General features: G+C 38.5%; 1 protein-coding gene across 1 annotated transcript in view; it reads left to right on the top strand.

Moving 5' to 3' along the window:
• Positions 1-1588: 1588 nt before the first annotated feature.
• LOC131936362 (uncharacterized) overlaps positions 1589-11989 on the top strand; it is a 73958-nt gene continuing 63557 nt past the window's right edge. Inside the window, exons 1-2 of the mRNA XM_059293345.1 lie at positions 1589-1699; positions 9610-9759. Of these exons, the coding sequence (XP_059149328.1) occupies positions 9693-9759 (67 nt within the window). The 5' untranslated portion in view covers positions 1589-1699; positions 9610-9692. The remainder of the gene's footprint in view (positions 1700-9609; positions 9760-11989) is intronic.

The following is an 11989-nucleotide window of genomic DNA, read 5'->3' as shown; positions in this document are numbered from 1 at the left end:
GACACGCATATTACACAAGTCACATGACCGGCATATTACACAAGTCATATGGCTCACATATTTACACACGTCACATGACCAACATATTTACACAAGTCACATGGCTCACATATTTACACAAGTCACATAACCTGGATATTTACACAAGTTACATGACCGGCATATTACACAAGTCACATGACACACATATTACACAAGTCACATGACCGACATATTTACACAAGTCACATGACCCGAATATTTCTTAACACACAGCAACCCATCAAAAAAGCTTCATCCTATCCAATCGACTAGATCAAATAACCTTGAAATCGAGACGAAAATCAATCGATTTATTCCTTTGCACGTGTGGCTTCGATCTCGATTAAATCTAACCCCGTATCATTAATTGTATTTTTAGCGCAATTTCCATTCTGGAGAATTGCGTTTATTAACTCGTCATTTCTGGGAATGTATGGATGGATGAATGTATGGATGTATGAATGTGTGTCCGGGCTTTAAGTCGTATCTCCTCCTCAACGAAGCAATATCGATGACTAGTTACAAAAAGCAATTATGTTAAGCAAGTTACGAGGATGAACATAGGCCACAAAAATTCCGGGTTTCTTTCATGGATTTCCCGAAAAAGCCAAAAAAACCTCGAAAAAATGCAGTTTTTTGGCCCATATCTCGGCAACCAGACCACTTAGCGACTTGAAACATGTACCAATCGATTCCTGCCATAATTTAGAACAATATTGCCAAAGAAAGTTTTCAAAAATATCCTTTCGTTCGGTCACAAAATTTTTTTTGAATTAATTAAAATTTGGACCGAATTAGTAGGCATGTTTTTCCAACCACACCACACGCGTCATCACGTTCAATAGCTGCGCCATCACGTTCAATGGCTGCGACATCACATTCGGTAGCTAGGCGCGCAATGGTTTTTAGTCATGTTACTCTATTGTAAATAAAACATGTAAAATACTGAAAAAAAAATTAATAAAAAACGTTTTAATAACTAACCAATGGTTTTACTAACCCTGCTCTTGATTTACGCTACGACAGAGCTATTTTTAGATAACATAAGGAAACTGCGCTAAAATTGTCACTAGACTTTTTTTAATTACTTGTTTAGATACACTGTGTCTTAAGCTTGTAAAAATCGCAAAACCGATGCTCTTTTGAAAACTATTTTTCTAAAAATCAAACAACTGCAAACCACATTGTGGTGTTAAATATGTTTAGCAATAAGAGTTGTTTTCATTGCATTAGTATAAAGAGTCTAGTAGCAAAACCTGTTAACTCACTTCTGATTGATTTTGAGGATATCAATTTTTTTTTAATTGGTCATCTATTCTCACAAGTTTTTTATTTATTTTATTATTACCTATTGTTTACTATTTAGAACAAAAACTATTATAGTACTGTAATTGTCACTTAATTAAGACTATAAAAGTAATTTTTTCTCGAAAAGTCGACTTGATTAGTTTACTAAGCGGCCTCATCAGTTGATGTGTGAAGTCTGCCCTCTCTACGTGTTGTGTGACTCTACCATGATGGTAAAGCCCTGGGCGCCGACTAAGCAAGATTTAAAAAATATATATATACCGTGAAATCAATGCAGATTAGCGGCATAGCCATATAAAGGAAACATTCTTTCAGGACCGACCACTCGTGCGAGCCTAACTGTGAGGTATGGATAACTGTACTTCTTAGGGTGAGTTCTGCTTGATTTATTTTTATTTATTTTTTTACTATTATTATTTATAATTTTTTTTTTGCTCATCGGTGATCTCGATTAGTTTTAAAAACTGAATCGGTAGTTGTAAGAAAATAAATAATGTAATGGTTGAATTGATAATCGCGTATTCTCAAAACTTTTTCTTGCATCGTGATACGGTTCACTGACTTACGTGAAAAAAAAAATTGTGTCGATTTTCATAAAAAATATGTTTTTAAATGTAGTTATCTCATTTTGCCCGTAAATTTAACACAAGTATACCAAATCTTATAACTAATTGTGATTTTGGTCTATTAACAGTAGCGTAGCGAGGGGGGGGGGGAGACATATGTCCCCGGGCGCCGACCTTAGGGGGCGCCAAAATGGGTTGGAAAAATAAATTGAACGGTTGAGGGGGGTGCAAATCGAAAGTTTGAGAGGCGGTTGCAAATCGAAATCTCGAGAGGAGGGTGCAAATCGAAAGTTTGATGGGGGGGGGAGGTGCACAAATCGAAAGTTTGAGTGGGGGGGTGCAAATCGAAATCTTGAGGGGGGGGGGTGCAAATCGAAAAGTTTGTCCCCGGGCGCCGGGAAGGGTCGCTACGCCTCTGTCTATTAAAGTTGATCTGTGTTTTAAAATTGCACAACAAAACACACACGTTTAGCAAAGATCTTCAAAGAAAACAAAGATCAAAACAAATTTAGATGCTGACTCAGAAATATGCATCCATTTTCTATTATTGGCAAAAGTTGTTTGTTTTTTTAATTAGCAACATGTCGAAAGTAAAAGAATCTATTGTTTTAGTTGTACACAAACCAAATTCGTGCAATAAACTTCTTCAAACAAATGTAAAGTCAACAAAAATATATATTTCTGAGCGAAATCGCACTTTTTTAATTAAATAAAACTCCAGTTATTAGACTGCTAATCGGGTCGGTTTAGTTGAGTTGGTAAAGCTCATGGTTGCTAAACCGAAAAGTCTCGAGTTCGAACCGTGGGGCAGATGAGGCTGTCTTGTAGTTTGTTCTTGGTTGGACAAAGGCTAGGGAAGCAAATCCAAAAAAAGGAGGGTGATTTCGGAGTCAACGGCCTATGTTGCCCATAACAAGATGACACGTAATATTTAATTGTGTTTGAGGGAATACCTTCCAACACTAAAATTAAGAACGAAGATGAAGACTGCTAATGGGTGACCTATGTAGATATGTAAATTCCAGGATTATAATTTTAAAAACGTTTACATCTGGCTGCATAAACTAAGACAGATGGGACAAATTGCCTCCTAAAACTAAGGCCGATTTGGCAAAATGGGCTCCTAAAACTAAGGCCATTATCGCAAAATCGGCTACTAAAACTAAGGCCGATATTGCTCAATTGGCTTATAAAATTAAAACCGATAAAGGCCATTATATACGATATATACGACCATTTATTTTTGTTTTAGTGATCCACACTTTCCATAAATCTCATGTTCAGTAACATTCTAGGTCTTCAAGTACATCATTACCTTGTCTCTCTACATCATTAGCTGTCTCTCTACATTATTACCTTGTTTGTCTACATCATTACCTTGTCTCTCTACATTACCGATACAAACAGCTGTTTAGTTCAAGAAGGACGGGGAGAAGGGAAGGCTGGGTGTAGTCAGAGTATTGTGTCTATCTTTACCTCCCCACATATCTACCCTGTACCGCTATGAACGCCTTCTTTGTAGTGACTTTATATGACAATGACAATATGAATGACAATATGAATGACAATATGAATGACATTATGAATGACAATATGAATGACAATATGAATGACAATATGAATGACAATATTAATGACAATATTAATGAGAACATTTATGACAATATTAATGACAATATTAATGACATTAACGACAATATTAATGACAATCGTAATGACAATATTATTGACAATATTGATGAGAACATTAATGACAATATTAATGACAATATTAATGACAATATTAATGAACATATTAATGACAAAATTAATGACAATATTGATCAGTGTGTTCATGTGAAAGGGTGGGCGGTGTGTAACAAAACAAGATTTATAGCAGATAAATCAAGTTTATCTTTGTGAAATCTAATCCAGCATTCAGAGTTTCTTCCAGGCATCTCTTCGCGGGGGCTTAGCCCCCCCCCCCCCCCCCCCCCGAAAATTTTTTACCGCCCCCCCCCCCCCCGGAACGAAATGAAATTTATATAATTTATATAGAAAATATATACTTTTAACCGTGTCCGCCCCCCCCCCCCGAAGAAAGTCTATCGCCCCCCCCCCCCCCCCCGAAAATTTCAAGCGCCCCCCCCCCGGAGAAAAAAGTCTGGAAGAAACACTGCCAGCATTCCCATCGAGAATATGATGAGAGTACGATACACAGGTGGGCTAATGGAAGGGGGGGGGAATAGAATAGCACGCAGATATAAAAGAAAGGAGTGGAGAGTTCAAATGGGTTAATATTTTCACAATAAAATTTAGCTAACAAAAAACAAAAACTTCTTACGAAGTTAATGGTCCACAGGGGCGGGTGAAAATAGTTCACCTGTTTCTGTGACCACGGCATATAAAGGGATGGTGTGGCCAGCACTATGCCCAGCCACCTTTACTTAATCTAACGTGAATAAGCGGGGGGGAGGGGGGACTCATGGACGGAATATCCGGGATCCGAACTCGACACTTCGCAGTCGAATGGTTCACAATTCGACCCCCGCCGCCTAAACAAGATGACATTTGAAAACACGAACTCAGAACGTTATAAATATGAAGTTAGTTCTAGGTTAAGCAAAATGGTTCTTTGCGTTTGAAATTTTGACACATTGTAGTTTAATTTAGTTTGTAAATGATTTTCCCCCACCCTGCACTTTTCACTCACTACCCCCCCTCTCCAAATCTCATGGATTTAATAAGGAGGGAAATAAAAATGTACACTTCAATTCATAAACTACTAACTCTTCAAAATTGTGGCCATGTATAGTTTTCTATTATACAAGATATGTTACAGAGTAACCATTTTATTAAACAAAGTATTCGATTGTAGGTTAGCGGTAGAGCGGTAGAGCGCTAGACTGCTACCCGAAAGGGTCGAGTTAGAATCCGTGTTGAAGTCAATAGAACGTCCCGAAGTCCACCCATCTCTAATGAGTACCTAACTAACGTTAAACCACACTTTCTTAACATATGCCGAGGTTACAGAAACAGGTGGACCTCTACTTCACTTGCCCCGTGGACCGTCAGATTCGAAAAGGGAACTCTTCTATACATTAGATCAGGGGTCTCCAAACTTTTCAGTCCGAGGGCCGCATTAACTATCAAATTTCAGTTCGGGGGCAGTTTCTTCCAGGCATGTCTTTCATTTTTCTGAGCAAAGTTCCTCAGCCACCTCCAACAAACGTTTTTTTCCGTGGACAAAAAGATCTCCGCGGGCCGGATGAGAGGACCTAGCGGGCCGCATCGACCCGCGGGGCCGTAGTTTGGAGACCCCTGCATTAGATGATCTAAGAATAATTCCCGATAGACGCTTGTCTAAATGTTGTTTGCCCCATGGCTATTTTCCCGAATGGACATTGCTAAAATGCGACAATGTTGTCGTTGTACGAATGGGTCAATTGCGCTAAAGCCATATTTCCAAGTGTCGTTTGTCCGAAAATATACTGGAAAAAAATTATTCAATTTTTATATTTGTACAATGTGTCATATCGTTCCATTGAGATTGCCTACATTTACATCTTATTTACTAGCCCACAAATGCTGGGAAATTAGTTACATTACAATCAAAAGTAGACGGAACGAAAAATGCACACATTCAGATATTTTACTAGGACCTCAGTTTTAATTGACCTCATATTGAGTTTACATTCGCTAAAGCTATCTACTTTTTGTTTATCAAAGCATTTATTGTAAGAAGGTAATTATTTTTTTTAAATGAGTTGTACACAATTTTTTTCAAATCCTTTTAAAATTCTAAGCTGCTTAACATTTTAAATGCGATTCGATACAAACTGATATAATTCAGCCAAAACATTCCTTGAGTTGACGACATTCTTTTAGAAACATCATGTATACTCAATTTATAAAATCTTGCTGTATTTCGTAACATTAAAAATATTAAACAGTAATACACCTAAAAAAAATTTTTTTAAATGTAGTTAACTTTTCAGTAGTCATGTTTTTACTCTTAAGTTATTGCTTGATCTAAAACATATGTAAGCTGCAGGTTTTATCAACACATAGAGGCGTAGCGAGGGGGTGGGGGGGCGGACCGCAATGGGTGACACCATTTGGGGAAATGACACCAAGGCAAAAAATAGTAAAATATATAGAGAATTATTTGAGGGGGGGGGGTGGTACAAATCGAAAGTTTGAGGGGGAGAGGGGTGCAAATCAAAAGTTTGAGGGGGGGTGCAAATCGAAAAATTGAAAGTTTGACCCCGGGAAGAGTCGCTACGCTTCTGGGGGGGGGGGGAGGGACACCATTAAGTGCCGCGCCGGGTAACACCCGACCTCAGAGGCGTAGCGAGGGGGGGGCGGGGGGGGGGGGACATATGTCCCCGGGCGCCGACCTTAGGGGGGGCGCCAAATTGAAAGTTTGAGGGGGGGGGGTGCAAATGAAAAGTTAGAGGGGGGGTGCAAATCGAAAGTTTGAGGGGGCGGTGCAAATGAAAAGTTCGAGGGGGGGGGGTGCAAATCGAAAATTTGCTCCCGAGGGGGGCGCCAAATTGAAAGTATGTCCCCGGGCGCCGGGAAGGGTCGCTACGCCTCTGCCCGACCTCGCTACGCCACTGTCCACACATAATCATTTTACCACTTGTATGATACATACTCATCCACGCTGATCTGTATAGGTAGATTGCAATACTAATCTTAAAACTATGCCTCTATTAGAATTAAAATTCTTAAGTTTCTTTTTAAATCATTGACGAAAGCTGATACTGATTGTTTTTATGAAACTTTGATGATTACCATCATAAGCTCTAATGCTCTCGCTTAAAGCTGCGATTTTTAATTGAGTTGCTCGTGACACGTGTTTAAAGTAGGTAAATCAGTTGTTAATCAAATACATTCAGCAGACGGCTAGAATATTACTCACCCTCTCCCTGTTGTGTTAATCATCGTCTGAAGTGTACAGCCTCGGGTGGCGTAACATTGGAGGTTGTGGGGGGTCTGTGAGCCCAGGGCGTCACTTGAAAACTACATATCTAGGTGGCAGATATATCGAGCAAAATGGCGACTACATTTTTTACGTAATCTTGCATGTTCACTTGAAGCGAAAACTATTTTGTTCGGTACTAAATCAGTTCATTTAAAAACTAATAGAAAATCAAATTACAATTATTACACTAATTCTTTAGTGAAAGTCGCAATCAAATAAACCACTATATTTTAATTATGAAAATCTAAGCGTCTAAAACTGAATATCGTTTGTACGCCCAAAATGTTTGTTGTTATTGTTTCTTCAAGTTTGTTTTTTCTCGTTTAAGTAAACCAAACGTATAAAACCATCACAACAAAATTGCATGCACTCCTGGTATATGTAACAATTACTTTGTAATCTATATACTACTAAAACTCAACTTTGTTTACATGTTTGAATATTTATTTGTTTGCCTGATCGACTATTGTGATATGTTCGACTCTATCTGGAAAGCTGTAAAATGGTATGCAGGTAGAGAATAATTTTTTAATGCAGACAGACTGTTGATCACAAATTTATTTAAAGACGTTAATTAATTTATTGATTTATTCATAGTTAAATTAACCGTATTTTTTTTAAAATGTTAATACTTTGAATAAACTTTGTGGGGGATAGTGACGTCCCTTGATAGTGACGTCAGAGTTTTTTGTTGACTCTTTCGTACAATAAAATGGCGGCGTCTATCGAAGAAAATTGTGTTCCCATTCCAAAGTTTAACGCGTTTCTAAATCTAATTTTCTGTCGGTCATAACTTTAACAATACGTCCGTTTGCTGTATTTATTACGTTCCAACACTTATATCAATTTTCAACTGTCTTTTTTCATTTAGTTTTACAATAAATTTCTCTAGATCTAAAGATCAGCTGTCGAAGGAAATTTATGAATCTAGCCTAGATCTAGATCTAGGTCACTAAACTCAATGTAAATTCTAAATCTAGACTTAATGTAAATTCTACATCTAGAATCTATTTCAGGCCTTAATACATCTAGAATCTATTTCAGGCCTTAATTATTTTATATAAATCTTTGTTTGGCTAATTTAAGATAAAATTTAATTTGAAAGTTACTACTTCTAGACTAGACGCTCGGAATCAAGTTGCATCAAAGTATAGTATAAAAATTCATTTGTGACGTCACGAGTAAATAGCTAAGTTTGTAGCGTAGTCCGCTCTCATGCGAGTGGTACAGGTTCTAGACCAATATGTCAATGATATTTTTTTTCAATTTTTTTTTTTTTTAGATGTTAATGATAAAAAATGATAATGATCTGAACTTGGCAGGATACAGGGCAGGTGAAGTAGAGTTCATCTGTTTCTTTGTCCTAACCATATGAAAGGATAGTGTGGTCAGAGACATGCTCGGCTGGAATCGTTTTTTAAACGATAAAAACATGTTGTCTGAGACTTGGCGGGACACTGGGCAGGTGAAGTAGAGTTGAGTAGGTCACATGTGACGTCAGTATATGAAGGGATAGTCCGAAATCGGTGGTTTTCGGTGTTTTTTAAAAGTTAAGAAACATATTTTTGAATGTGGGCTCTGTTTTTGTGACGATAAGTGACACTGCAGTAGCGTAGCGAGGAGGGGGGGGGGGGGCGGGTGGGGAGGCGGGGGGGGGGGAAGGGGAGGCGGGGGGGGGGGGGGGGGGGAAGGGGAGGCGGGGGGGGGGGGGGGGGGGGAAGGGGAGGCGGGGGGGGGAAGGGGAGGCGGGGGGGAGGTGAAGGGGGGGGGACGTATGTTGGGGCGCCAAAATGGTTTGAAAAAATAAATTGAAAGGTTGAGGGGGGTTCAAATCGAAAGTTTGAGTGGGGGGGGGGGGAGGGGGTGCACATCAAAAGTTTGAGGGGGGGGGTTGAAAATCGAAATCTTGGGGGGGGGGGGGTTAAAATCGAAAAGTTTGTCCCCGGGCGCCGGGAAGGCTCGCTATGCCTCTGAGTGACAGACGTGATGTTTTTTGATGGATGACCCCCGAAACCCACAGTTATCCAAGGGATGACGGGTATTCTAGTTTATTATAAAAAAATGGATTTTTTTTAAACTGAGGTAACTTTAAAATATGGAATTTAATTAAAAAAGCACAGATCAATGGGAACAAATTGTCAAAGGTTTTTAGGTAAGGACCTGACGTGGTTTAGTCAAGTTTGTTGTCGACGGCTGTATCCGGCACAAAATGACCAGATTTTTTAGTTACAAATGCAGTGTTTATGCAGTGTCTATTATTGAAGATTGTTTAATATTACTAGCCGTAAGATTCGCATGGAGTTATTTTTTCTAAACAAACAAAAAGTATACCAACTACAGCATTACGACATGCATTATATTTTCCTCACTCAATTTTACATCATCCCACATTGCTGTTTTCCATATCCGTACTGCTGAGTCGGATCTCAATCCGCTTAAACGACATTTCAGTTCCCGGTAATCCATAAGACCGGTTGTCTTAGATTTGCATTATTCCTGCCCCATTCGTATTATCTTCTACTATAAAATAATGTATTATCTTGTATCTTAAATACATTTAACTATTAAAATATTTTTAAAAATATTTTATTGTGCCGGAAACAGATCAGAGTAATGTGTGTAATAAATGTCTGATAAAAAAAAATATTCTCGCATTTTTGTTTCCAGAATTTAAACAGAAAACTGCTGGTATAGTTTCAATTTCATAACTTTTGTTATCTAATATATATTATTTTCGATTTCCAGAAATAGGTGCACAATTAATTGATTACAAGGGATTCTCGGAACTTGGATATAAGAAACAAGTCTCTTGATACATATCTGTTACCATGACGACCAGGTCTGTGGTGATTGCGAGTGTGTTGGCCATAGTGTTGACGCTGAGGGCTGATGCAGGTACGAGTTGGTTTACATGTCGGGTTTACATGTCGGGTTTACATGTCGGGTTTACATGTCGGGTTTACATGTCGGGTTTACATGTCTGGTTTACATGTCGGGTTTACATGTCGGGTTTACATGTCGGGTTTACATGTCTGGTTTACATGTCGGGTTTACATGTCGGGTTTACATGTCGGGTTTACATGTCGGGTTTACATGTCGGGTTTACATGTCGGGTTTACATGTCGGGTTTACATGTCGGGTTTACATGTCGGGTTTACATGTCGGGTTTACATGTCGGGTTTACATGTCGGGTTTACGTGTCGGGACTTTAAGTTTTGTCCAAGTCTTTGAACATCCTTATCTACTGGTGGGGCTTTTTTTCTGATTACTGCCTGACAAACATTTTCTCAATTTGAGCACCGGGATGGTGTGGTCGGGTGGTAGAGCGCTTGACTGCGAGTGTTAAGTTCCGATTTGAGTTAGGACTCGAGACTGTAATCGTTCTGAGTCCAGTCAGCTCTAACTGGTACCTGTCTCACGCTAGAGAAAGCAAAAGCGGCTATGCAAAGTGCTGACCACACACCATCCCTTCTTACGCCGAGGTCACAGAAACATACGAACTGTCTTTCTTCTGCCCTATCCATTGTTAAGTCAGGAAGGATACCCGTTCGGTCTGTTTGTATTCCTACTTTTATCTTTTCCACTTTAATTACGCTGGGCTTTCTAGTGAACCTATGTTATTCTCATTTGAGGTCTTTTAGTCCACAGAGAAGAGGGTAATCTATATTTTATTCAATCTATATTTTATATATTTTATTCACCGAAATAAACACTAGTTGTACGCTGACATTTCCTTCATAGTGAATTTAGGGTCGTTTTTCTCACTCGAGAAGTGAATATATAATAGTTTGGCTAAGGAGCTGACATCGGAATGCAAGCAGATAGCTAAACGATTTGATTCGTGTAATGTTTCATAATGCTTCTGGACCGAACTTGAGAGTAATTGGAAGAAAACAGCATCATTTCATTAACTAGTGCTATTTATTACGTATTGTGTAGTGTTGAGGTGTTTATTTTAGTGTTTACTTCAACTTTTAATTCCGTGTGTTAAGTCATGTGTTTCAGACTATTGTTTGTATTATTATTTAGACCACTATTTACACAATTATTTGCATCATTATTCAGTCTAGTATTTAGATCACTGTGTACAAAAATGTTTCCCTTATTGTTTAGTATATTGTTTACGCTAAAATCTGCTCTATTGCTTAGAACCGTGTTTAGACTAGTGTTTAATGCAGGATTTCTGCCTAAAATTTAGCCTAAAACTAATAGATGGAGCATAATATTAAATGTATGTACATACCTGTATTAGTAACATATATACGTAAATATGTATGTTGAACGTACGTCACTTATGGGGAGGGGAGGGACAGGAACGATTTATTTAAAATTTCTTTTAGATCAATAACTATTGTCAATTTTGTGAGGTAAATAAATTTGGCCTAAATTTTTTAAATGGCCGAATAGACACACTGAGATAATACAAGGTGGCCCGAACATTGGAGCGAGTGTTAAGAATGTTAAGAAAATGTTTGAGTTTATAAAAGATGGTCCCTATTTCTAATTGGCTAACGAAAAACTACTTAAATTAATCCAAAGTTGCACAAACAATACAAAACTGTTCATAAAAGATACGAATATATAAAAGATGGCCTCAATTTCTAAATGGATTATAAGAACCCCTGTATAAGGTAAGGTAGGACGAGGCGGCCCAAATGTTGCACTGGCCACTCAAGCGTAGCGGAGTATTTGGTTTGCTCGCTGTGACTCGAGGCTGGGGGAACGTTAAGTACCACCGCCAGATGGCGCCTCTAGCCTGAAACTGGAGAATTAATTACCTCCACCGGCGCGATTGTAAGAAATAAAATGTAATCAACTCCCCTATAGCCATCAGTAAATCAGTTTTAAAAATATATTAAGCTTTCTTAATCTTAATACAAAACGGTATTATTTTCTCTAAGCGTTAATTATATATTGATGTTGTATTGACGGGATGTAGGTTAATATCTCAGGGTAGCTTAAGAGGAAAGGAAATCCTTTGGCTTTAGAGAAAGAGAGAGAGAGAAGACAGAAAGAGAGAAAAAAAGAGAGACAGAAAGATGTGGATGACCCCCCCCCCACCCCCAACGGGATTTTAGCATACCAATGTAGCCGTGTGCTATACTTCATTGGGTGCTTGTTTGTA

The sequence above is a fragment of the Physella acuta genome, unplaced genomic scaffold (assembly GCF_028476545.2).
Source record: "Physella acuta isolate Inbredline_101_S28 unplaced genomic scaffold, ASM2847654v3 ptg000005l, whole genome shotgun sequence".
Classification (NCBI taxonomy): domain Eukaryota; kingdom Metazoa; phylum Mollusca; class Gastropoda; family Physidae; genus Physella; species Physella acuta.
Note: the sequence above shows the minus strand (reverse complement) of the source record. Positions and strands in the feature narration are given on the sequence as shown.